Source organism: Sturnus vulgaris, chromosome 17 (assembly GCF_052056855.1).
Source record: "Sturnus vulgaris isolate bStuVul1 chromosome 17, bStuVul1.hap1, whole genome shotgun sequence".
NCBI lineage: Eukaryota > Metazoa > Chordata > Aves > Passeriformes > Sturnidae > Sturnus > Sturnus vulgaris.
This window is the reverse complement of record NC_142259.1, coordinates 4,784,484-4,812,265: the sequence shown is the minus strand read 5'-3', so window position 1 is coordinate 4,812,265 and position 27,782 is coordinate 4,784,484. Positions and strand designations below refer to the sequence as shown.

The window sequence follows — 27,782 nt, the reverse complement described above, 5'->3', positions numbered from 1 at the left end:
AAACTAGCAGCGTGCTCGACTGTGGCAGAACAAAAAGGTTGGGAGTGCCCTGCTCGAAGCAGCATTTCTGTCTTGTAAGAAACGGGCAACGTGACCTACAGTGACATCTGTAAAATCACAGCTACTTTGCAGCACTGTAATTTGTAAAAAATTGATAAAATGGGAGTTAAAATTCATACAGATGAAAAGGGCAGTTTCTTGCTCACCCTTGAGTTTCAAGTGATGACTAAGAAAAGCATTTGAGTACAAGAATAAAATATTAATATAAAACTCAGGATGCAGGCAGTCTCTCAGGGTGATGCCACGGGGATAAGTGAGTGGAGCCTTGGGAACGGCTTAACATTGTAATTTTTACTTATCAGCCAAAGTTTACTGCAGGTGAGAAGAGGACACAGAAACCAGATGAGTAATATCCCTTGCTATGAGCTGAATTCTAGGATTTTTGATTTAAAGGTACTTGCACTATTATTTGCGGCCTGTATGTTAAGAGCAAATACATATCAGTTTTTATGTGAATTTTTGGCAAACAGCTTCACCCTTGTAGGTAAGTTTGCATATTTGGGGACAGGGTGAGAATTAGACAGTACTTCAGCACTGTTCCCATTGCTCATGGGGTCGACTGTCAAGCAGATCAATTTAATTCATGTTAGAGTATTACAAGTTAAGTGATCACCACAAATATGCAATGGGGGAAGTGTTAACACCCACATCTGGGCAACCCTATGCAGAGAAAACGTGGACATATTTAAAGTGATCCTCTTTTCACGGATAAATCATGGCTCTTGTTCTTCCAGGTCTCCACCAGCCTCCAGGCAGCAGCTTTCAGGCCAGACAGTTCCCCAGAATCATCAACCAGCAGGTGCTGAGCCCATCCCACTACAACAGAGTTCCAGCCTCTAATGCCGCCCATTCCCAAAACATAAGAGCAAAGCTTATTTTAAAATCCTGATATAAGAGGCGCTATTTTAAGCTTGCTGCTCCTTAAAACTTGAAAGTTAAGTTAAATCAGGCATTGGAATAAGTGGCCCAGAGAGGTGTTGGAGTCACCACCCCTGGAGGTGTTTAAGAGGTATCTGGATGTGGCGCTGGGTGATGTGATTTAGTGGTTTAGGGGTTACAGTGGTAGCGCAGTTGGACTTGATCTTAAAGGTCTCTTCCAACCTTGACGATTCTATGATTCTCTTCTGTGAAAGATAAATCGTACCATCTGATAATATTGTTCCAATTACATCTGGTAATACTGTTCCAGTAATTCAGTTTTCTGAGGAAACAGCGCCTGGCAGAAGAGCGCATTTATTGAAAGGCGGGTTGTATTTTTACGTTATTTACTTCCTTTATGATGGTTGCACAACAAGGTCAAAGTGCAGCCGCCTCCTGTAAGCGATCATGTCCACCTGCAGCCAGCGCCGGCCGAGCCCCGCGGGCCGGGCCGGGCCCGGGGGCTGCGCTCCCCGCCGAGCGCCGCTGCGGAGCGCGGCTCTCCCCCAAGGGTTAAGCGGCGGCGGGGGTGTAACGCGGGCTGACACACGGGCGGGGATCGCCCCGCCGTGCCGGCTCGCAGCTGCGACTGGACCGTTCAAAATTGCCGTCTCCCTCTCTTTTCCCCCCCGCCTCCCCTCTCTCTCCTCTTCCTTTCGCCATCCCGGCGCTGGGCTCGCAGCCGGGCGCGCTTTCCCGGAGCTGGCCCCGGCCGTGCTGAGTCAGACCGCGCCCGGCGCCCGCCCCCGCGGCCCGGCCGCACCAAGGGGCTGCAGCCCCCGGCTCGCCCCGCCGGCGGCGGCGGGAGGGAGGCAGGCGCGGGGGCTCCTCCTCGCCCGCTGCCCCCGCCCGGGGCTGGGCGTGTGCCCCGCCCGCCCCGCCGGTGGATCAGTTACACGCAGCTGGCACAGGTGCGGGGCGCCCTTCAGACTCGCGCCGGCGGGGGAGACCCGGACGCAGGGAGCAGCAGGGAAAACATGCAGCCATTTTGGGCCGAGGCAGACAAAGAGCCGCCGGCGGCCGCGGCCGCCCCCGCCGCCCCGCGCGGCTCTCGAACCCCCCGCACCCGCGGCGCGGCCGCACCGAAGGGCCGCAGCCCCCACCCGCCCGCGGCCGCCGGGGGGCCGCCGCCGCCGCCCGACTCCCAACTAAGCGTTCGCAGCCATTTGCACGGCCTTTTATAGCGCGGGCGCCGGCCAATCAGCGGCGGGCGGAATCCCTGGCCGGCCGGTGATGTGCGGGCCGGGCGCTCGCGCGTGCGCGGTTAGGCGGGGGGGGCCGAGTGTGAGCGGGGCGGGGGGAGGAGGGAGCCGTGAGAGGGGAGGGGGGGGAGGAGGGAGCCGCTCACAGGAACCCTCCGAAAAAAAGATGGCGGCGGGCTCGGATCTGCTGGATGAGGTTTTCCTGAACACGGAGGTGGATGAGAAGGTGGTGAGCGACCTGGTGGGCTCCCTGGAGTCCCAGCTGGCGGCCTCCGGCCACCACCACCAGCACCACAAGGCGCAGGAGCCCCTGAGGGCCGCTGGGGGGCTGCTGGGGAACCATGTTGTGAGCAGCAGCAGTAGCAGCAGCAGCCCTAGCCCCAGCCCTGGAGGAGTAGTAGTAGGAGGCAATGCTAATGCCCAAACAGAGAGCAGCAGCGGCAGCAAGATGGGACTGAGTGCCCCAGAGATCACAAAAGCAGGTAACGTGGGCAGGGGTGGGGGGCTCTGAGGGAGAGGGGCCCTCCCCTCCCCCCACTCCCCAGCTCCCGCTGCCTCCTTCCCTCACTGCTTTCCCCCCTTTTCCCTCTCTCCTCCTTCTCGTTGTGGCAGGAGCGGGAGTGCAAAGGGTGGTATCGATCATACGGGGGAGAGCCTCCCCTCATCATGCCCCCTCGGTGTGTATCCGCGCCTCTGCTCCCTCCCCTTTATTTTCCCTCCTCGCCTGTGCTTACTCGAGGGTGTTGGATCATGTGTGGGGGCAGCCGCCCCGCAGAAGGAGCCGGCAGTGCCCGTCCGTGACTCTGTCGGTCCCCTCTTGCTTTTCCTGCCCTTGTTGCTGGAGTGTGAAAGGGCTCTGTTAATCTCGGGGACTGAAGGAGGCAGAGCCCACCCCCTTGGTCATGGCTGTGCCTCCCATGCCGCCTGTGATTGCTCCCCTTGCCGTTCCAGGGGTGGAGGTTATGGGGGGGATTCCCTCTTGATAATGCCGCCTTAGCTGTCTGTGTAAATTCTCCTTCCCCTCCCCCTTCGCTGTTGCTGAAGTGGAAGGGGGTGTTATTAATCATGACACCTATTTCCTGTAGAGGAGGAAGCGAGGGGGGATTTCAAGGGGAGGAAGTCCCTCAAAATGCTTCCCCCCCATATCTGCCTGCCTTGATATTCCCCCCGCACCCCCTCCCTTGTTCCAGGGGCTTGGAGGGGGCATCTAACACCTCCCATTCCTCCTCTGCCCTCAAGGGGGGGTTGTCACAACGCCGGGTCCCGGGAAGGGGGGGAATTCAGGCCACAACACCCCACCTTGCACAGCGCCTTCTCCCACCGCCCACCCCCGGAGCTGCCTGGGAATATTCCCCCCTTCGTGTTGTGAGGCTTGTAGGGGGGCAGTGTGAAGGCTGGGACTGAGGGCTCACTACGTGGGAATGGAGGGAAGCTGTTTTTCAGGGGGATTGAAAGAAATGTCTCCCCAGAATTTCTCTGCAATTCCTCCCCTCCCCCCTTTTTTATTTTTGATTTCATCTTGCTGAAGTGTAAGAAGATACTACAGACCTTCTGTTATGATTGATGAAGCTCTTCTAGGAGGATCTCCTTGACCCTTATAATGTGCATCTCAGTGTCTGCCTGTCACTATTCTTTTCCCATTTCTGTCTCCTTAGGGCCAGGACCTGGACTGTGTGTGATTGTACTTGTGCTAACACCAGGCCTTATCAAGGGGCATGAGGATTATTCAGGACAAGAAGCTACATCATCTTGTCCCTTCTGAAAACCAGCTTTGCTTTTTATTTATTTATTTTTAACTATCTCTGGCTGTGGGAACTTCAGATCCGTCAGAACAAATTCTGTAATAAGGAAGAGGGGGTCTTCTAGAAACCTACTCCAGGCCTTGCAGTACTTCTTATCTTGCCAGGCCGATGTTTTTCTTTCCTTTCACTTTTCATATTTTGCTGTTGTTGAGCCTCCTGATCTGACTGACTTTCTGGGAGATGACAGGTTTAGAGAGTAATGTGTGCTGGGTATAGGGAATATGTCTTAATAATGTGTCTTCCATGGCCATTTTCCCCCCCTTGCAGTTGCAGTCCTGTTTCTAAATGGGATGTCAGTCTCTATAATGGGGAAGAGGTCTTAGATGATCTTCTTACTCCCTTCCCTTGCTTCATATTAAATCTGTTTTCCCTGTTTTGTCTTACTGTAGTGTCAAAAGCAGGAGTGTTGCAATTAATACTGCATCTGCCAGTCTTTGGTGGGACATTGGAGGCTTTAAGATAACATCTTCAAAGCCATGTTCGGTTTGTACTCTGTCCTGTTTTCCTGGGTCCAGGCAGGTAGCTTGGGAGATGGAGAAGGAGAAGACCTGGTGATAAGGGAGAACATTCTGTCTTTGCTGGACTTCTCGCTCGTTCACTCTATTTAACTTCGTTGTTGTTTTGCAGGGGCAGGAGGAGTGCAGGGGGGTGTTATTAATCATAACACCAGGTCCCAGACTTCAGCTCTGGATGGAGCCACCACAACGAGCACCAGCACCACCACTGCAGCAGCAGGAGGATCTGAAGTCACTGCTGCTCCAGGGACCCTCAGTCAGGGCAAATCGGTGGTTATCAGCACCATGGCAACTGCCTTGTCCACCAGGAATGGCAAGATTGGGACCACGACAGTGCAGACTTTGAATGGGAGTAATGTGGTGATGAACTCTCACCACACAGGAAGTGCTGCTTTCTCTGGGACTCCCGTGACTGCCAACCCTGCTCCTGCACCTGCTGTTGCCCCTCTTGTTAACAATGGACCTGGATCTGTGGGGAAAGGAAACGCTGTTAATGCTGTTTTGCCCTCAGCTTCTAACACTGTCATCCAGACTTCTTTCCTTAATACTGCTGTGTCCTCTGCATCCTCCTCCTCGCCCACAGTGATCTCCTCACAGCCACCACCGAGCGTTGGCACCGGGGCGCCCACGGTGACGCTCGTGAGGCCCCCGATCCACACAGCAGGACCCACGGTGGCTGCAGCTGGTGCAGCCACTCAGAACGGGAGCAATACTGTGATCAATTCAACCATCAGTGTGGGGAGTTTTCCTGCTGTTGCCACAGCCACTGTGGGATCTGGAGTTTCCCTTCAGACGTCACTTGTGAACAGCCAGTCTGGTTCCACTGTGCCAGCAGCTCCTGCCACACAGGTCATCAAATCTGAGTCTCCTAAAACTATAGTCCAGGCAGTATCCCAACAGCAGACGCTGGCTACTGGTGGCCAGCCCAGTACTACAGGGGGTAATATGATTATTGGGCAAACTATGCAAGCTGGGCTCTCCAATGTTGCTCCCAATCCTGGTGGGATACCTCCTGCAGCTCCTGGCACCCCCACAGGAATGGCTAAAGGCACTGCCAATACAGTGGCACAAAGTCTGCCGAGGACTCCAACACCAACTACGAGTGGAATCAGAGCAACTTTGACTCCTACAGTTTTAGCACCTCGTTTGCCTCAGCCACCTCAGAATCCGACTAACATTCAGAATTTTCAGTTACCACCAGGTAAGTCAGAGGATTGAGGAGTTTTATTTTAGAAGTGTGTTTCTTGCAGGAAGGAAGGAATCCAAGTAAGATTCTGTGCCATTTAATTGTGAATTGTGGAAAAGGCATGACATGTAACAATGACAATGGTCTGGTGTTGAGTAGTAGTAGCATAGTAGCATTCCACTACTTAGTGTCTGATTTTGAGTGACCAGAAAGTCTTTTCAGCAGTAATTGAAAATAATTCTGCCTGGTATCTTTGTTCCAATGTGAGTGTCGATGAAGCTGCAAACTGCCAAAGTGTGACAGTGGAACATTATCCAATGAAATGTTGTTATTTCATTAGCACAAGAGACATTTTGAATTTTCAGGTGGTTTTGTCAGTAGTTTGTAACCTTTATGTGCTGCTCGGTTCCCTTCTGTCCCTGTATGCCCCCAGCACCACAGAGCTCTCATGAACAGAAAAGCAGCAGATAAAACACAGGAGAACTTACCTCCTTTGGCTTTAAATACCTTCAGAGTCTGACTTAAAAACTCACAGATTTGAAGCTTATGATCATCTTTTTAGTCCCTGGCATTCTGATACAAAAGGCAGACTTCCTATGTCCTTACCTCACCCTGTTGTGTCTAGGGCTGCAGCTTTTGTAGTAGCTAGTCTCATGCCTAGTGCTGAGTATCTCTGGACAAGGAATCTAGTCCTGAACTCGGTGGATGAGTGAAAAGCAGGATGAGAAGCATTTATTTGCTCAGAATTGTTCTGTCGCTCCTTAAATATCCTGGATTTGGAGATTTAATGTTATATATTTGCTGTTATTTTGAGTCAGGCTTGTTGCTTGTATCCACTTTGATTTTTAACTGCAAATATTTGTGTGAACCTACACATTGCTTCCTGTCCTCATAATAATACATACAAGGGATGTGTTCTTACTGCTCGCTGTTTTCAGGGCAGTATGCAAAGAACAGCTAATTAAATTTTACTACGAACAGTGAATGAAATTGTTGGTGATTTTAGTAGGTGGTCTTAGTAAAAATACATCTCTTGGAACTCCTGACCAACCTCAGAGCTATTCACCTGTCACACAAAGTAGATCAGGAATTATGTGCTGTGTTACTAAGCACTGTGTTTTTGTGTAATATGCTATCTGTGGTATGTGATGCCATGTAGTTTGATGAAGTCTGTCAAATATTCTGTGTATCCAAGTACTAACTGGTATAAATATTCCTTTTTTTTTCTGTAAAGATTATTCCACATATGAGTAATTTGAATGACATGTTGCTAATTTAAAAAATAGCAGTAAAACTCAGGTCTTGAAATCATGGTGCTTGAAGTCTGTGAATCAATAGGTTGGAAAAGCCTTATTTTATTTATTGCCATAGAGTATCAAAGGATTGATCCAGTTTAGTCTAGTGCCGTGTATACCTACATTTTTTGTTAATACTGCATTATAAACATGTTTATGAGGGAAAATACTACTGTGGAGTCCAGTGGGACCTTTATTCAGGTAGCTGATGTTTTCAGACTGCCACAGCATCCTGAAATGTTTTTCTCTTAGAAGCAGCATTGCCAGTCCTTAAGCAAAATTGGGCCATAAATTGTTCCTTTGGAGTTCTGGATAGATCAAAGTAAACCAATACAGGTTCTAAGCACTCGGATTATTATGAGGCACTTTTTTTTCTTGTCCTACACTTAAAGAAATATTTATGACTTCAAAAGAATAAGCATGACTTAAAATAAATAAGTGTATTTCACTGAATATGTAGAAATTGGAAACTGAGTTCTTGCATGGTAAGACTTAATATTGAAAAGGATTTTTTTTTAGTGGAACTGATTATTTTTCTTTTACATTGCTTAAGTTTGTTTTTTATACTTTGCAAAAGTAGCCAGCTTTAAAAATGCCTTGCATAAACCATGTCTTTCAAAAACACTTGGGATTTGGAGGATGCTGGGCTCTTCCAGACATCTCTCGAGCACAAGGGCCAAGCACCTCTGCAAATCTGGCCATGTGCAACTGCTGTGATCTTCAGCAGAGTGCAGGTACACTCATAGTGAAAGGAGAATAGGTGGCTGTGCTTTTGAAATTGTATTTTAAATGACAGCATCATAGGCCAGCTTTTTGAAGGCAGTTTGGTAGTGTGAAGCTGCAGCGCCTGTGTGCTGTGCACCTACTGCATGCATTGAATTTGCATTCACAAGTTTATTTTTAAAAGTTAATAGTGTGTGCTAGTAAGAGTTTCTAAGACAGTGCATGAAATAGTTTGAAATCATACACTGCACACACAGCTTTTTACAGGAATTTGAAACACTTAGAAAATTCTGATGGAAGGTTTGACCATGACAGCACACGTTTTACAGTTATTTTCTTACCCAGAATTAGTTTCTAGCTCTCCAAAATACATTACAGTGTCTCTTGTGTGGAAAGCAGAATATAAAATGTCAGCAGGAGTTAAGCTGGGACTTGAAAATTAGAAACCTTCAAATGTTTTCTTTGATAGACCACATGGAAAATAAACTTCATCAATGGTCTTTAAAATATTTTACTGTTAGAATAATGCTTTGTATCACATCGAGGCAATTGTGCAGCAAACCTTGGCTGACCAAACTGGAGATGTTTGAAGAGCCAGTGCACCATGACTGTTGTGACCTTACTGGATTTTGGTGTATTTCTTCTCCAAGGAACTGACCTATTGGGGAGTATCTGTGTGTTAATGATGGTTTTCCACTTCTGACATCTTTGAGGAAGAGATCTGTTGTCCTTAGTCTTTTCTTCAGGAGCCTGTGTTTGTAACTTTGTGCTCCAATTGGACAGATTTGGGTAATGATGGTCCCAAAATAACCTTATTTATACCCTCTTAGAAAAGACATGGAAATATTGTGAGATGATTTTGTAAGGGAGCGGGAACACAAGTTTATGCAATACTGCCTTAAGGATGCAACACTGCTGAAACTGATTGGAAGTAAATTGACTGAAGCTTGTTTTTTTGAGTACTTCAGTAATGAGAAATAAGTTATGTACAATCGCATGCTAAGAGGTAGAAAATCAGTGAGTTGGTTAAAGCAGTAAGTCAGTGTGCCACTGTTAGAGGTGTTCAGAAAAGTCTGCAGAAAAGTATACCTGGGATTATGTGCTAAAATTTATCTTTTGCATTGGAAGAGTGTGTAAAGTGTTTAGAGGTCATTGCTGACACAGGGTAGAATCATCTTGTAAATTGGCAAAACTTGGGTACTTCAAGATAATTTTTGAAAACCCCATCTTGTCCAGCAGTGCTGTAGTACAAATCCAGCATGTGTGAGTTTATGCTTGCTTAGCAGTACTGTCAGCTTGGGGTTCAAAGATTTGGTTTCTCTTCTTGCAACTTTGTATTGCTACTCTCTTCTGCTTTATCTTTATGTACAGACATCCCATAATAAGTTTTGAAGGTGTCTGCTTAGAGACAGGAGCAGATTGGTGAGTGCTGAAGGTATGCAGTGAGAATAGCATAGAGCATGTAGGTCTGGACAGTTCTCTCTGCTAGCTTAGGTGAAATTGAAATCTAGAAACTTTCACTTCCCTCTGTCCCTCTCTTTTCTTTTACCTTCTGAGTGACTGTTAGTAGTTATGAAAATTTGGTGGCTTGATCATAAAGACTGGTATTTTCCTGATTAAATATGATCTGGGGACATTCAGCTCTGTTTGAAGATAGCAGATAGGATGGGTTGTCTTCATGGTTTTTTTTTTTTTTTTTTTTTTTTCACTTCTACAGTCATGACCAGTTTTCCCACTAGCAGTGGTGCAGTTCTGCAGCTGTTGTAGAAGAGAATTGTTTTGCCTTGTATCTAAAAATAAAAGTTTTTTATTACTTTCCCAAAACTCAGTTGAAGCTGCCAGTAGCTGATGATAGGGGATGAGACTACAAATTTCTTCGTTGCTTTCTTTCTGGAGGGCATCTTATGTGCCTTTTCAGTGGTGAGGACAGGATGGGCCTTTTATAGACTGAGAAACTGCTGGGGCCCTTTTAACAGTGGAATGTTCCAGAGTTCTGAACTCTAGCAGTGGTCAAAACTTAAAATTGGTGCTTTCCAGAAGCAAAGGATACCTGAAAGAGCAGTGCTGTATATCTACACATCCTGGAAGATGTTCTACACAAATATGCATACTCAGGTTTTCTTCATGGCCTTAGAGGCTCAAAACTTTATTTGGTGTTAAATTGGTGCTTTTCCTGTAGAAACAGATTGGTTTTTAGCTTGTGCTCACTATCCAAGAAGGATTCTAACTCAGGCCATGGTTATGGTGGCTTTAGGATGGGAAAACTACCTGAACACATAATTTAAAGCATGGGTTTGGGTCCTTTTGACTTGAGCTGTTGTACTTGTGGGAGCTGGAGTAACTCAAAAATAACTTCTGCAGGATTAATTCTGTTTCCTTCAGCTGGGAGTTGGGGTAGTATAAAAGTGGAGAAGGGTGAGAAGAGTCAAATCAGGCAATTTGTGTTACTTTTTCATACTGAGTGCCTCATTCTTTGGGTTGCTTTGTACCTGAAACATGTACCCCAGAAGTGCCCAAAGGAACTAAGATGTAGATAGATGAGGAAATAATCAGAATTCCATAATGTAAGCAATACAGAAAGGAACAGAAGAAATACTATGAAGTAGTGGAATGTGGTTGTTTCTATTTCTCACTGACTAGTAAGCGAGTTCAAACATATCCTCATTATAGTTTCCCTGTATGTAGCATGTGCTGCCAATATTATGCCTGTTAACTGTGTTGGCATGGCTCGATTTTGTTAAAAATAATGTCTGCAATGCACTGTGACAATGGGGGTTTCTTAGAGTACTTGCAGTATGTTTTACTTGCAAAGCATTTTACAAAACTTAATTCTTGCAACCTGCCTGTGTGGTTGGTAAATAAAGTAGTATGAGCTCCTCTTTAGAGCTGGGGGAAAGAGCAAGTTAGAGAAGTTCTGACTTGCCCAAGGCCATGCAGGAATCAATATTTTGCCAGGATTAGGGCTTGGGAGTCCTATCCTTGGCGTGTAAAGCAGTCTCTGTCTTCCTGGAAGATAACTGTGGATCTCTTCTGCAGAACTCTTCTGGTTGAGGGATGGATTTTATGTTCAAATCATGCATCAGCAAAAGGAACATTCTGCTTTATTTGGAATCTGCTACATCAGATCTGCCATATGTCACCAGACTGAAAGTTGTGTTTGTTCGCATTGCAACTTTCATTACTGAGGACTCCTGCGTGCTTGGCCTTGTACCCCAAAGAACCCGAGCCTCAGAGGGCTGTGCAATAGGGATTTTTGGTTCTGTTAAGAAGAGTATCTTGATGTTGTGCACATATGCTAAGACTGTGTTGTTAAGTGATGGGATCTAAGGGGACTGTAACTGTGATTCTGTTAAGCTATGAAAGCTATTAAATCTGATTACATATTGTTCAGGTCTGTTATGAAGAATACTGTTCCTAACAGCCTTTGGAAGTGCATGTATAGGTATCTCTGTGTGATCTTCAAATTGTGATCTTCTGGGGTTTTTGGGTATCAGTAAGCTTATGATAAAGGTTATTGGTCAATAACCAGAAGTGATTTATTTCTTTCGAGGTGTTTTGCACTCTGCAAGAAGTTACATGTTTTCCATCTCTGGAAATCTAAGCAGGTTGCTTGTGAAACCTTCTTGGTTTGAGGACCACAAATTTGAATGCTGCCCAGGACTTGAATCCCTTAATAACAGGGAATGTTGCAGTCCAGTTAGCAAACTGAGGTGAAAATGCATCAGTTGGAGCCAGTAATAAGAGACAAATTACATCACAAAATCTTCAAATGAAGTATTTTGGTGTATGAGAACTCTTACTGTTGCCTGTCTTCCCTGTTTTGGGAAATGATATGTAAATATAATTCTAAAAAATTTTATGTGGTTCTAGAACACAGTTGAAAATACTGATATTTAACTATGGGGGTTCAAAGAAAGAGAAAGTACTGGTGTGTGGAAAGGTTGCTTTATGTAAAAACTGTATGATCAACACTGAGTCTGCTCAGAAAGAGCTGGACATAGAAGTCACTTAACACATTAAACATTTTTGTTACTATGTGCATTTTTTGTCAGAAATATTCAAAATCAGCATTTTTATCTTAAAATAGCTACTTTTGTCAAGATCATTGTGTTGAAACTTTATGAATGTTTGTAACTCCATTAATCTGTCTAAATCTTCTCCTTGAATTTGTTGCCATTGCTTCATTTAAGAAAAAAGGTTTTTGCTAGTTGGAAGACTGGTAGCAAGTTTAGCTTTGTTAGGCACGTTATGTCTTGTAAAAGATTTGGAGAGGTAGTGGCATGAAGATAAGAATTTTGAAAACACAGTTTCTCACAACTGAAGAGAAACACATATATCTATCACAATGGTAGAGAGGATGTTTTAGTCCTGGTTAATAGACAGTTATTTCAGGTGTATTATGAACCCTAAAGCTCTGTGTGAAGGAAGGCCAAACTCTAGGGAGAGTGTGCTGCTCACAGGTGACAAAGGGCTTTTTCTTTGCACAGCCACAGGTCTACTCCTGTGTGCAAACAATTATATCAGCCCTCTTGCATCTGCTTCCTTGTGAGAGAAGCAAAATTGCTGATGCAGCCTGGTCTGTGTACAGGTTGTAATTAAACAGGTGTAAAGATTATGTGATCATCCATATTTCAGATTAGATGAGGCTTGCTTTTTTTTTTTTGTCATGGACACATGAATACAGCTTGTTGGTTGTTTTAAACCTCCTAGGACAGTTTTACCTCAGCTTATGCTGGAAATTTTTATGCCAGTTCTGATCTGTGGGAATTTCCTCCCAGAAATGCTATCTGTCTTCTGCAGGTACAGTTTTCTCAACTAAAAGCCAGTTTTTTACCACAAACCCTTCTCTCTTGGAATAATTCTCTTCAGGTGTCTTTAGCATAATATCTCACGTAAAATATACTAATTGTCCTTGAGGTCTTATTTATGCCTTTTAAGGGTTTTTTTAAATATGGAATATTTTTTGTGAGAACAAAACGTTGATTATTGTCACTGTATAATGGTATAGATTATCAGTAATCAAGAAAGAGGTGATAATTTATAAGGACTTCATACACCTGCAGTGAGATCTGTTCAGCACCTCAGTAGAGCTCTCTTAATGCATTGTACAAATGTAGCTGATCTTTGGGTATGTAACTGTTGTCAGATTCAAAATAACATTTTAAAAGATGAGTTTCTCTCCTTAGATTACCAGTAATGAAAAAGTTGCACTTTGAACGTCAAAGGTTGATGCTCAGCAAAATGTGTAAATGTGTTATATAATAGGTTAAATAGCGATGTTGCTTTTACTTTGTATTTGTACATAATTTAGTGTAAGGTCCAGTTTTGATACCAAGCTCTTTTTGTGGGATTTGAAAAAGTATATTGATGAAAATTAAGTAACATTTTGCCATGGTAGATCTTTGCTTATAAATTTGAATTGTAACTTAAGAATGCTATGTATCTTAATTTTGATACTTTTTCCCTTAAAATGCCTTACTAAAATGTATTTTTCAGTAACAAATACCCAATACCTAGACAACGAATAACATAAAACTCACAGCAGTGTGTAATATTATTGTACATGACTGACATGACTGTCCTAAGATTTGTATTGAATTGAGTAAGCCTCTCTTGTAAAATGGTCTAACTTATGATTATAACTTGATTAATATATGCTTCTGAGAGTAGCTGAACTGTTAAAAGCTATCACAGTGCTTTTGTGCAGAATAAAGCACGTGCTGGATAGACTCTGCTGACAACCAGTGCAGTTGAAAAATGTGTGCTCTAGATATCAGAGTATAAACAAAACCCAAGCAATGAGGTGTGGTGCTATGCTCGAGTCTTTCTGAGAGAGTTTGGGGGGCAGCAAGGCAAGACTAAGCTGTCTGCACGCCTTCCTTCAGTTTATTAATCAAATATTTCTGTAAGGGAGGGTTCGATTTAGAGCCTCTCTCCAAACCAATCAGGTGCTCTCAGCATGAGTGGTGGCGTGGCGAGTGGGACCAGTTGTGCTCACATGAGTCACAAGTGCCAGCTCCAGGGAGTAGCTGAAGAGTTGCAGCACCTGTGGCAAGAGAGTCGATGGAGGGGACCAGAAGAGTGTTTGTGGAGGGATCATTGTGGGGGAAGTGATCTGGAGTAGGGAGGCTGACAGTGACTAAACTGTGTGCAAGTTAAAGACAAGCATGAGGAGTTATTCGTTTTTAACAGACATACGTGCAGTCATGTTTGCTGTAGTATTAAGGGTGGATTGGAAGAAGATACAAGTGTTCATGCAGTGAGCTTCAACCTTTTAGTTCCTTTCTTTCTTCCTTTTTTACCAGTGTATCGTTTGATTTTCTTTCCTTCCCTGTCCTCCATGGGGGAGGGGGAGAAAAGGCACTAATTATTTATAAGTGTTAGTCATACCCAGTCATTAAGCTTAGTCATTACTCAGGACTGTGCATTTGATGGTTAGTAAAAATCAAAACGAAACCTGAGTTTGTTGAAAAGCTTTCTGAATTCGAGCTTACAGGTGTGAAAATTCTGTTTCTGTGTTCAGACTAACTGCAAAAGCAGAGCTAATAAATTTTGCCATCAGCCAAATGACATGTAATATCATGTCCCCATTGATGGTTTGTATTGAATTCACAGGCATAGTGTTTGGCATATTCTCAAAGCAGAATAATTCTGTATGGGCAGTGAGAGAGTCATGAACTCTCAGAGGAGGATGTGAAGGGAATGTTTCTGCTGAGGCTGCCCTGGGGAGCTGTCAGTCAGTAGAATTGTCCAGCTCCAGGTCTCCACAGCTTCTAGTGAAAAGGTGGCATCAGCTAAAATTACAGTGTATACCTTGAGTAGGGCATTCACAGTGGGGACAAATTAAAGAAATGTGTTCTTTATGGCTTCTCATGGATTTAGTTGTTCTAGGCTGTTGCATTCTGAAAGAAGAAAACATTCATTTAAAGCATTACTCCTCATTCAGTATTTCTGTACAGACTGTGGTAATAAATGCAAAGTAACTCAGCCATTTCCATTTCTTCAGGTGCTTAACAGCACTAATGTTGACACACCTTGGTACAGATGAACTGTCACAAATGAAGATAGGTTGAGTTTTAAAACCTCCTATTTAAAATAACAGACGTAAAGAATTAGTGACACTTCATTTTGTGTCTTCCTTTCTCAAACCCAAATCTGATTTTGGTATAATTGCTTTGTTGTTTGATTTAACTATATTGAAATTAATGGCAGAGCTACATCTAAATTGCTTGGAGATCAATAATTAAAGCAATTGGTTTAGATCTTGATAGTGTTTTTCTTAGCTGTTTCGACATCAGACAGATTTGTGTGATGATTGGGTTGCAATTTGACAGAGCACTGGTGTTTTGGCTTTGTATGCTTGACTAGAAAGGCATGTTAACACACTTCCAAGGAATATAGCTTTCCAGAGAAGTCAAAATACTTGCAAATCACATTGTTGAGGCATTTGTCAATTGTTGCTATATAAAATGATGTATTTCCCAGAACATTTCTTACACACCTCTTCAAAGGTAAGATTTTTTACATATGGGATCACTCTTAAAAGCAGCGACCTTTTGGCATTTCAACATGACATTATTCCTTTAACTGTATTCTTAAAAGGTTTGTGAATCAATGCTTTACAAATGATTCATTTCTTCACCTTTTAGACAGTACAGTTCAGTTGTGTTGTTTGAATCTGAACTCTCACATAGTAAGAGTAAGCAAAAGCTTTTAAAATGAAATTGAGTTTTTTGTCTGTTGACTCTCTTGTAAGAAAAAACAACCAGTTTTTCATAATGTGAACTTTTGTACATGGTCTGTACAAAATGCACTTTCTGGGCACTTCAGTGAGGATTCTTGAGGATATTTGTAAACATATCCTTCACCTGTGTTGACGATCATAAATCAGCTGTTGAAGAATTAATGTTTCTGAGACCATAATGGCTGGTTGGGATCTGTGTGTGCAGGTTGGATAGAGTGATGGTAGCCAACGGTGGAGTGCTGCAGTAGTATGTTGTATCTTAACTTTTAGGCACTGTGTCTGGGTAGAATTCTTCTTTTCTCTAGAGTGACATTGACTTGAAAAGGAAATGGAATTTGTTTTTATAGTTCTTGTCTAAAACCCTGTGCCTTGCCAGTCTTCAGTGCCTGTTGGGAGAAACTCCAAGTGTTTTGTATTAGAGGTGCTCTGACGCCACACCTGACAGTCATGCCATTTTTTTTCATGTTAAGTTGTAGCTCACCTTCAGTGCAGCAGGTGCTGAACATTTAACAGGTCCCTTGCATTGGGCACAGTGTGTCCTGTGTGCTCAGCACAGCTGTGTGCAGAACCTCAGCCTCATGGTTTTGGGGTGCCCATTACTCTGGAGCAAGGCATGAGGGAATTGGTGCAGGTTGCTCTGGTGTGCTGGACAGCTCTGTCACTGCCTGGCAGTTTTATGGAGCCTGCAGACCTGCAGCTCAGCAGGGAACAGATCTACTGCTGCCTCGTGTTTGTGCAGCCTGACCTCGGCGTGGCAGTGCAGGGCAGCCACTTCTGGAGCAGCTGCAGTCTCACTTGGTCATGGGGTCATTTTGAGCTGTTGGGTTTGCTGGTACCTCCTGACTCCTGAACTATGGAGACTTCTCCTTAGGCACTGTGCTTATCCTTTTGGAGCTAAGGCTCCTTTATAGAAATCACCAAACAACCACATTTGTTGATGAAACTTGAAAGCTCAGATTGCTGGTGAGGTCAAATGCTTTGGCTAGGAAATTCAAGTAGAATTTTTTCTGGACTTGTGCAGCACAAGTCTCCTGAGGTTCTAAGCACCTAAACTTAAGTATATCTAATACATACTTAACAGTGGTGCATGCTTCTCCTCAGGTACAAAGTAGTGTGTCTTCAACAACATCTAATCCACACCTCTGTGTGGATTTTACAGTTCTGTGCTACTCGTCTTGATTTGTAATCCCTGTTTCTCATGACTTGGTGTATAGATGGTCCTTCATGGGCTGGTACTCATCTAGTTTGTTACAGAGGTTGCTCTTTAATGTGTGTAAATAATTCTAAATCTGCTAGAAATTGTCTAGTGTTAGGGAAGATTTTCTTAATGACCCAGACTTTCATGGAGCTGCAGTGAACTAGTAGACTTCAATAGGTTCTTTCTGCTTTCCTTGGGTTTTCCTTCCTGTAGAGTGGGAGTTTTTTCCAGGATCAGTTACTGGAAGAGGAGGAATGTTGGATTGTTGGACAGCATTGATGTCGGTACCAGGATTTTTTTTTCCTTTTCTGCAGTAAGGGACCCTGTCACATATGCCACTTATTCTGAAAGCTCTTCCTGTGGCTTATATTGGCAGCTATCTTTTCCACCAGCTCTCTCTCTGGTATTCCAGAATTTTTGTATTGGAAAAATCTTAGAAACTTTGTCCTTTTGTAAGGGTTTTGTCACTCTGGAGTCCCTGTGTAACCTGATCCAATCAGTTACAGAACATGGGCTCATCCCCTTTGCTTTAGATGGTTTTTGTGGTGTGTATGATAACTTGCATAACCTTACACACACGTTCACTTTCTCTTTTGTTGCAACAGAATCTCTTCTGACAATAGCAAAAGGATTCTCTCATAAAGCTTTCTCCTGCTAATATGGCACAGCCCGCTTAGGATTACTGTCAGATTTTTCTGCCATGTCAAATGTTTGCAGCATCTTGCCACAAATGAGTGTGTGCTCAAGAGCTTAAGGCCCAAAGGGCTTTGATGTGAAGATAACCTCATAGTGAACTTCCCTGGCAAATCTAGTTAGGATTTGAAGATCTGTCAGATGTCACTGCACTGTATGATCAATAACCTCCTTTTCTACAGGTGTTTGTAGGGACTTTGGGTTTCTACACCAGAAACATCAGTCCTCTGGTTATTCTTTTAGGCTTGGACATTCTTTTTGAACACCAACATGTGTGTCTATTGATTCTTTGCCACCTAACAGTTCTGCCTGACCCCAATTGTTTTTTCTTGGGAAGTTTATAGTTACCTTTTCACTTTAGGAAGAGAATTTCCTCAGGAGACTAGGAGAGGATATTCTCCATGCACTTTCAAGATCATGCATCCATTAATTCTTTTGTTATGTCTCAGAAAAAAAACCAACTTATTTGAAGTTTAGATTCTTAGTAATGGTTCTGACTTGATCTGGATTAACCATGAACTACATTGTGGGTAACAAGCAGTATCTGTAAGCTTGAACTTTGTGTTCTTCTGTTGAGTGTCTGCAGCAGAAAGAGAAATTATGTCACTTGGGATCAGATTGGATGCTGTGTAGGGTTTGTATTTCACAAGGGAGAGTTTTGTCCTTGCACACTGTTAAGCACAGTGAGAAGCACGGAGTGTGTCCTCCCATTAGGTGATTGCTAACTGGAGATGGAGTTCTCAGTGTGTCCCCCATGGTATGGATGGTGGCCCTGGGATATGGAGCATTGTCCTGAGAGGTGGCCCTGGGATATGGAGCATTGTCCTGAGAGGTGGCCCTGGGATATGGAGCATTGTCCTGAGAGGTGGCCTCCTGCTGGCTGTGGCTGTCAGAGGGGACACTGCTGGACTGTGCACGTCATCAGAGCACTGATCTGAAGGTGTCTGCAGATGGTTTTATCTCCCTCACTGGAAAGTCCAGCTCCTATACATGTTATATTAATCAAGATTTACCACTGAAAATTGGTAACAAAACAGGAAACTGTTTTAGTTTGGTTTATTTTTTGGATGTAGGGGTCTCTAGCAAGGTTGTATGTCTTTGGAATTACACAGATAATCAGAGTGGTCTGCAAAGGCTACAAAATATTTTATTAGTCTTCCATATCATTCCGTTAATTTTTTTTCTTTAGTCTTTGTTAAGCCAAGCCATGTTTCAAAGAAAGAAGGAAGAGGGAAGCATTAGAAAAAAAAACTGGTTTGTGTTTTTCTGGTATGTCCAATGGCCAGAACTCTTTGCTTTTTATTCCAGTGCTTGATTTTACACGTTTTATTAATTGAAAAAATACTAACAAAGAAAAAAAACCCAAAGCAGAATACTTTATAAATGGAAATGTCATTAGCAAATGGAATTACAAATAAGCAAGAGGCAAAGACGACCCTGCAGAATCATGCAGCTACATCACATAATGATGGCACTTTCCATCCCAAACAGTCTTGTAAACTGGATTGGTCTGGGAAGGTCTTCACAGCAAGAACATGTGAGGTGACCATTGTACTGGTCAGGAACACAAGTCTTTTTGGCATCAGAAACAGCCAACTAAGTTTTGTTAATCCTTCATTTGGAGCCATGATTAATTGTTTAATTCAAACTAAAATATAAATCTCTTTCAGGATTCTCTTAAGCATCTAACTTCCAACAAAAAATGGTAATTAATTTTAATTTTAATTAGTTTTTTAATGAGAGACTTGGAAAGAATTCTTGAATGTTTGCATTTTTAATAGTGAATATGATTTTAGAGTACACGTGATCAGACTTTCTAGGAAAAAGAAGGCAGAAAGATATTTATAATGGCCAAGTTTTATCATCACCTTTTTCTAATTGAACGTTTCCAGTGATGTTTATTAGCTGTTTGATCTCAAATAGTAATTAATCCATTAATCTAGGAACAAAAACCTGGTTGATAAAACAGAAATATGTTTTCCATCTTTAAATATGTTGCTGAATTTAATAAAAACAGTGAGATAAGTTATACAATTCTAGCTGTCTTCTAGTACCTGGTAGTCAGTTCTGACCTGCTTCATTCAGCATTTGCAGCCTTATACATTGGAGTTTGAGGTTATGATACTTACATGTATTTAAATATTTAAAATGTAAGTTTTGGAAAGAAATTTCTTTTTCTACACCTGTGGCTGTCAGCCCTTCCTCTTCTCCACTGTCATGAATTGTTAACTGAGATTCATGTATGGATGGAGAGATGGGATGTTACAGTCTCACAGTGGTTTTATTTAGAAGTAGGAGATAAACGAGACTTTGTTTTTAATTCATAATCAAGTTATCTCCAATGACCCTTTTGAACATCACTGAAAATGCATTTAATGCCAGCTTGGGTATAGTTTTGGGTTAGTGAGTTCCTTTTTTAGCTAATTGGGTTAGAAAGGAGTCTGTAGTTGGACTGAGGGGAGAGGAGCTCAGAGAGCAGCTCCATCTCCCTTTTTAAAGAATTCCCATCAAGCTGGAGAGGTGGTTTATGTTCAGTCAAGACTTCCTTGCCTGCACACCGTAGTACTGGAGAATTTCTGCACAGAAATGTCAAATTCATAACATTCTGAATTTTTATACCTTTTCCAAAGTCACCCAGACACCAACAAGCTAACATTCCAAGCCGGTAAAATGTCTCATATCATCATACTGTGATTAAAGTTTATGCAAGACTAGTCAGATGGTACTAATTGTCTATGTTTGTATGTAGCCTGTGTGCACAGGAATTTATCAGTGCTAGAGGCTGACTTAATGACATGGTAGAAACTATATAAATTAAAAATAACTGTATCAAATTTGAGTGGGAATGAAAGAACTGTTTAAATAGCGACAGATATAAATGTGGCTTTGTACGAGTTACTTTTTTATTAGGACTTCAATACTTGAAAGAGGTACTTCAGACTTCCTGTAGTCAGAAATCTAACAGGGTAGTGCTTAGAGTCAGGGTTTGAATTACAAATGATTGTTTTGTCTGGCTGCTGCCAAAAAAATGAACTTTCTTGATATGTTTTCTAAAGCTCACATTAATACGCTTTTCAACTGTCTATTTGTGCAGTTATGTTATGTTAATGTGTAGGCATGTTCTAATTTTGCATGTAGCTCAGGGAGAATATTTCATTGTTCAGATGTTGTGCTTGCACTTCAGGGGTGTTGAACCTTCACTTTGTGGTTATTTCCCCTCTTTCCATTCAGAATTTGGGGAGCAAAGCAGTAAGGTGACAGTACTGGTGTGTTGATGTGTAGTGCAGACACATTGCTGAGCTCGATGGGTGTATTGAGCTGGAGACAGGAACAGCTATCACAGAACTCTGGACCATTGCCTGATGCCATAAAAGTCTCATCTGTGGGGGGCTGCTTTGGCTTGGTGCTTTCAAATAACTTCAGTCACTTTTGCACTGAGAAAGAAGATAAACACATCCCCCCATCCAAAACTAGACTTATTATTTCTAATGTTGCTTCTGTAAGGAAAAAATATGTAATTCTTTGAAGAATTTGGATGGCACGTTAACTTTAGGATCTCTTAGGGAACCCCCAAACTGGTGAATTTTAGGAATAAGGGTTTATTATGAGGAGTCAGCATAGTTCTGTGGCATTTAAGAACTTCTGAAAGCTTAGGCATAGGTAGTTCCATGGAGCCTTTTCAGTTGCTAGAAACTAAATAATACTCAACAAGCCTTAATATTTGATGTTGACTTGAAATGGCTTCTCTAATCAGATTTCTACTGTACTGATTATTTCAGTTATAATAATATTGAAGATTTCCACTGATTCAGCATTTAGCTGCTTCAGCTGATCATTCAAGGGATGACAAAAATGGGCAATGTGAGTTAATTTCCCAAGATTTTATGTTTGCACAGTGAAGAGGATGCCAGGTTCTGTTGGTGCAGGAATGAGGTTGATGTAGCAGCAGGTCATTCTCTAGTCTTTAAAATGTTCAATTTCTCTGTCTTTTGTCAGTAGCCCCCTCCCCATAGTGTTAGGCTGATGGTGAGAAAGTGGTGATGGTTCCAATGAGCAGCCCACAGGATCAAGCTCTGTGTTCACTATAAAGGCCCTTAAGTTCTCCTGAGGCTGGTGGAGGTGGTGGTGGTGGTGTGTGCCTTTGCTGTTGTAAAGGAAATACTTCTCCTTGCATAAGTTACAGGAGAAGAGACCTTGCTTTTTGTAATGGCTTGGAAAACAGGTTTTTGGACCTCACAGCTAAACAAAGAGTATTTATTTCTACAGTCTGCAAGATAATAAATAAGTTTCTCCCCCTCCTCCTTTCCTACAGGAAAAACATTTTGAAGATATTTGTTTCTAGATGTAACACTTGTCCATAGCACTTTGTGGGTCCCACCTTAACACTTTTAAATAAGTTTTGATGGAAAGTCACATTTTGGATGTAAACTAGTTTAACATCTCTGTGTGACTCTGCTTCATTAAGAGAGAGTTAATGTAGAGAATGTAAGGAAAAAATTAGGGGCAAATCAACTAAGGCTTTTCTTTTTAACTAATTTTTGTAGAAATCAGTATATGAATTTTGTAGAATCACTATATTACAGTTTACTTGTAAAACTGTCCAAGAAAACTGTTTAAGGCGTTGTCTGTAAACATTTCAGCACTTCACCAGAATAGAAAAGCAAATAAAAGCTTGATTCTTTTGAAGTAGTCATGCTCTGAGATGCAATAGACCACATCTCCAGATATTGTTGGGGAGTGTGTATGGGCTTTTGATTCACTGAACAACACTTCAGAAAAACTTTCTGATTTCACTAGTGCCTCTTGATTTTCATGGCGAAGGTTCTTCCTGTAGTTGCTCAGAAAAGCCAACTAATTTTGAGTGCCCAGTTTGTTTCCTTGGGTGGCTTTTTCAGAAGTGAGGAGGTTCTGAGGCTCTCAGGGACTGCGTGAGGCATGCTGAATGAAGGGGCTCTTGGCAAACAGCTCATGTTGTCCAGATCCTGTTTGTGCCTTCAAGGAAGAAAGAATCACATTTGAAAATCAGCCTGTTAAAATCTGGTTCCCTACAGCTACCCAGTGGGGTTAAGTGTATTGATCTGAGTGACTGAGCAGGGAATGACTTCCTCATTTCCCTCTCTGTTTTATTTTTCATTTGGGGTGTAACATGGCACAGTGCAGTCTGTTGCTGATGCACATGAGAGAGATTATGATTTTATAGCCACTTTCATTACTAAATTGGTTATGGGAAATTAATTTAGAACTTAGACAATTGTGTTGCTGTTGATGGTGAAGCCTAGGTTTGATTATTTTTCTTTCCCTCTTAAAGACAAACTAACAGGAATCTTGCCTACTGGCAGGATTTTCTTCTGTTTGTAGTGTCTTATAAAACAAATTTCTTGGTAAAGAGCAGGTAGGATTTTTACAGGATTATTTATTTTAACTTCTGGTCACATGGAATATTTGTGGTTGGGGCAGATACAACTCACTGTGTTCTGATGCACACCATACTGAGCATTTCGATAGAGTATTTCTGAAATTAAGCTGTTCTAGACAAAACGCCATAATGCAGCTGGGTATTTGCTTTTATTTTAAACCTCTTTTATTAGCTGCCTAGTCCTTCAGCAGTACATTAATTCCATTTGTACCCAACTTGGATTAAAAAAAAACCCAAACAAAAATGTGTTCTTTGATATTTGCAAAGGATGTGTGTTCCCTGACCGCTCTCTGTTTTGCAGGCATGGTCCTGGTGCGCAGTGAGAACGGGCAGCTGCTGATGATCCCCCAGCAAGCCCTGGCACAGATGCAGGCACAGGCACATGCCCAATCTCAGCCTCAGAACACTCTGACTCCTCGTCCTGCTACACCTACCAGTGCACCCCCAGTGCAGATATCCACAGTGCAGGTCAGTCCAGCACTTTGTGCTGCTAAAAACTGTTTTGTTCCCTGTGAAGGATACACGAGAAAGTAATTTGTGATATTGGTGATTTGAAGAAACCCTGGATCTAACTGGGATATACAGACTTTTTATAGATTCACAGAAGCTCAGAATTGTTTGTGTTGGAAAGGTGTTGGAAAGGGCCTTAAAACTCATCCAGTTCCTGATGTGGGCAGGGACACCTTCCACTAGACCAGGTTGATTCAAGCCCCATCCCAGTCTGGAACTTCCAGGAACAGGGAGTCCACACCTCTCTGGGCAATCTGTGCTGGGGCCTCATCACCTTCAGAGCCAAGAATTTCTTTCAAATATCTGATCTAAATCTACTTTCCACAAGACACAGGCATTGCATTTTGTTCCTTATTCTGTTACAGCTTGGCTGTTACTCATCAAAAATATTTTTACATATCTGAATCTCATTAAGTTGAAAACTTTGATATAAAGAAGACCATATATGGTTAATGTGTACAACTCTTCTCCCCAGAATAAATACAAGACTGAAAGAAAAGAATTTATGTGGATATATGTACACAGAGATTTTGACAGTTGCATTAAGTTAAAGACTGAAAATCCTTCTCGGAGTTTTCTAGTGGTTCAGATGCATTCTTTGATATTTGCAATAATGCAGAATCAGAACACTGGGTAAAGCAGATGGTGTTTAACTATAGGCACTGATGTGTTTGTGATTTTTTTTCCCCTCCTTCCCAGGCTCCAGGAACGCCCATTATTGCACGACAGGTGACACCAACTACTATCATCAAGCAAGTGTCTCAGGCTCAAACAACAGTGCAGCCCACGACAACGCTACAGCGTCCCCCGGTTGTGCAAGTGAGTGTGCAGGGAACTGATGTGTGCATGAGACTGCCAGGAGCACAGAAATGCAATTGCTCAGTGCAGGGAAGAAGTGCCTTCTGGATTAGCTTTTCTAAAACATTTGCAGGTCTCAGTGTATATTTTGGATGTACAGGTATAATTTTTTTATATGAATATTGGTATTGTTTCATATTACACCTATACATATCTCTATATAAAGGTATTGTGTTCTTGGTGCAATCACAGAGCTGACTGAAATAAAATGCCTTTATGCTTTCTGCTTAAAGGAAGTGACAAGAATTCCCTTTGGATGTAGGGCTGTGGTGTTATTCCTGTGATGGATCTGCAGTCCTCTGAATTCTGCAGCAAAATTTACAATTGCAAAGATGACTGCACTGGCAGCCTTCTCTTCCTGAAGCCTTCTCCCTTTCTCTACCTTGGTCTGTGCCCTTCTGGGGACTGATAACTCAGAGAGACTGATGTCAGTCTGGGCTGGCCTCTGTTCATTTTGGGCTTGCTTGGAAATTTTTTTTTGAGATGTTGAGAGTTTTAAAAACAGTGCAAGAGTGTGAAATTCTCCACATGGCTTCCAGGCAGCGGTGATACAATATAATTGCTGTCGCCTAATCTGTCTCATTGTGCTTTCTTCATCCTTTGAGTAGACAGGATTAGAGAGTTTTAATTTAAAATATGCAGGTTTTGCTATGCATCCAGTTAACGTTTTTCCCCTCAGAGAGCCTTTCCCTATGCCAGTGATCTTTTTAGATCTAAGAGTTAATTTACCTAACTGAGTCTCCTTAATTTGTACTGCTGTTATACAGGACAAAAAAACCTCCCACCATCATTCCATCTGCATATTTAGTGCTGTAATGAGCACACCATGGACTTAATTTATCCTGATTTCAAAAAAATGAGACAAATGAAATCCTTGCCTCCCTTAGTTTCTCCCAAAATACCAATAAAGTTACCTTTGGCAGCAGGGGAGCCTCTTTTCTTGTGCATCTTTATATAAAGAGAAAGTTTACAAATGATTTGTGAGCATTCTGAGTGTCAGTTGTAGCTTGGTAGGAATTTATCTCTCAGACTGGGTTGTTGTTAATAATTAGACTGTTGGAAGCCCATGAATGAGCTGTGTATGTGAGGTCTTGCTTGCAATGGTGCTTCTTTGGAGCTGATATTTCTACTTCAAATTACCAATTTGTCTACAAAACTAGAAAAATGTTTTGTCCCACTGTTCATCACAAAGACCTCGTAAGACCCAAGCTTTTGTGTCAGTTGTGCCTTTTTAGAAATTCCTCCCCTTGGAAAATGTCATTTAATGATGCAGGCGAAAAGATAAATAGAATTCACAGGAATTCTGCACTTGTTTAGCTGAGTTTTGGAACCCCACTGGCTGAGATTGTGTTTATGGTATTTTATTCAGTGACCAAAAATCGCGCAATTTTTAATCAACTTTCGGAATTCCCGTTTCGAATGTTTTTAGTGCCATCTGGTGGTTGTTCCCTTCCACTGCATCAGACCGCACACACAGCGACTTATTTATAGCATCTGTAAAAGGTGTTCTGCAGCCCTGTGGCTCATTTGCTGTTTGATGGCTCAGGAACACAGGCTCTTGGTAGGTTCCAAGGAAAATAATCTTGTGGTTTTATTCTCTGCAGCCTCAGATTGTTCTGGGTGGTACTGCACAAACAACCACGTTGGGGACAGCAACAGCTGTACAAACTGGAACTCCTCAGAGAACAGTACAAGGGACAACGGCCACCTCCACTGCTGCCACAGTAAGATACTGAGAAATGTAATCTCTCTTTTTGTCCACTCACATATGCATGATGTGCATATATACACATAGCTGTAAACACAGATGGGAGTGGAGATTAGTAAAGATGCAGGAAGTCTGTGAGCTGTTGACCTTGAAAAGGTAAACTTTAATAGAACCATATAATTTACAATGTGTGGGTACAGGTCACTTGAATTTTGATAGGTGTCAAAGTGTTTTTGTTTCTGTAACAGTACTGAAGCACTCATTTAAGAAATATATTAGATGTATTTTATAGAACAGGGAATTGTTCAGCACTGTAGAGGAGAATGAATATAAGAAGGGATAAGCAGCTGGCACTGATTGATTCAAGCTGCATATTTCCAGGATTGCAAAACAGGGAGAATTCATGTACTGTGCACTGTGAAGCAAGAGTGCTACCATTTTTTGTTCTGCTAAAACACATATTTTCCCATATACAGTGTCCATTCTTAAAATACTTGGTGCTTCCTAATTTCATGAAGAATCACAGTTTCTTAAATTTTGATATCAAAAATGTACAATACATATATATATGTGAAGCAAAATAATAATTTCAGTCTGTTTATAAGTGCTGAGGGGCGTGTATCTATAAATATTACTCTGCACTAAGGAATTAAAGGACTTTATTTCACACAGTATATGGTCAAATCATGTATTAAGAGGAGTTTGTCTTCCTTCCTCTGACTATTTTCCTTTTACCCTTTTTCTAAGGAAACTATGGAAAATGTGAAGAAATGCAAAAACTTTTTGTCGACGTTAATAAAACTGGCATCGTCTGGGAAACAGTCCTCAGAGACAGCAGCTAACGTGAAGGAATTAGTACAGAATCTACTGGTAAGAAAAGTTCATCAAAAGTTGTAAAATGCAGCATCTGGGCAAATTCAGACTCAAAGCTGGTTTTTTGTGGGTTTTTTTTTCTTCAGAGGATGGAGTTTATAAAATCTGAGCTAAATCAAATTAAATTTGCCTCTTCTGAATTAAAATTTCCATTAGGTTTATAACTGAGATATTACTGCTTATATTCATGCATGAGAATGAGTTCAGTTGAAGTGTGAGTAATGCAAGTAGTGGCTCTTTAAATTCTACATTTTGATAAGACAATGAATAAAAAGTTGTATTATGTACTTGAGGGAAAACACTACAGCTGGTGCAATAGCTGACTGTAGGAATTCACAAGTTTTTACAAAAAACAAGGTAATTAACGTTGCCTGATACTAATATAAAAGCTTGACATGTTTAATATTTATAGAGAGAATACTAATACTGCTTAGCCTACTTGTTAGCAACCTTTAAGTTATGGTGAAGCTGTCTATTCCTTCATTTAGGTCTTATAACTTGAATTTTGTAGTAAAATTGGTTGCCACCATAACGCTATTGGTAACTAAAAATAGTGAGAGATGATAAAACCACTTATTTTCAGTACATCCCCAAGTTTAATTTTTTTTGTGTGTTGGATAGCTGTAAAAATTAATTTCTACAAGTTTTTTAATTTGGATTTTCTGTTTTGAAGGATGGGAAAATTGAACCAGAAGACTTTACCAGTAGGCTCTACAGAGAACTTAATTCTTCACCTCAACCTTACCTTGTGCCTTTCCTGAAGGTAACTTTTCTTCACTACTCTTTCTTTATTTCTGTGCTTATGTATCAGCAGCGATGAACACAAGCACATCTTTTGCCATTATAAGTGGAACTCCAAAATTATGTTAAAGGAAGCTTTAAACGGTGTCTGGTTAAGCTTTGGCTTTGTTAAAAATACTTTTTGTGTCTTTGTTCCTAGAGTTGGTTACTGTGATTCGTTGGCACAGTCAGTAATGTAACTTCTACCATGGTGACAAATCGTAGCTCTTTTGAGAAATCTGAAAAGTTTTCTTTCTGTGACTTAAACCACAAACCTATGAATTGATTTATTGCTCTCCTT

At 41.9% G+C, this 27,782-nt stretch overlaps 1 protein-coding gene across 2 annotated transcripts in view; it reads left to right on the top strand.

Moving 5' to 3' along the window:
* Nucleotides 1-2,311: 2,311 nt before the first annotated feature.
* Nucleotides 2,312-27,782, top strand: part of TAF4 (TATA-box binding protein associated factor 4) — a 36,104-nt gene continuing 10,633 nt past the window's right edge. The window contains exons 1-7 of one of the 2 annotated variants that reach the window (XR_015807304.1): nt 2,312-2,662; nt 4,610-5,698; nt 23,054-23,220; nt 23,962-24,081; nt 25,725-25,844; nt 26,576-26,698; nt 27,375-27,464. Coding sequence is in view for 1 of the 2 variants with exons in the window: in XM_014873869.2 (XP_014729355.1) it covers nt 2,347-2,662; nt 4,610-5,698; nt 23,054-23,220; nt 23,962-24,081; nt 25,725-25,844; nt 26,576-26,698; nt 27,375-27,464 (2,025 nt within the window). In the remaining variant the exon portion in view is untranslated. The remainder of the gene's footprint in view (nt 2,663-4,609; nt 5,699-23,053; nt 23,221-23,961; nt 24,082-25,724; nt 25,845-26,575; nt 26,699-27,374; nt 27,465-27,782) is intronic. The other variant, XM_014873869.2, reaches the window with a different exon arrangement.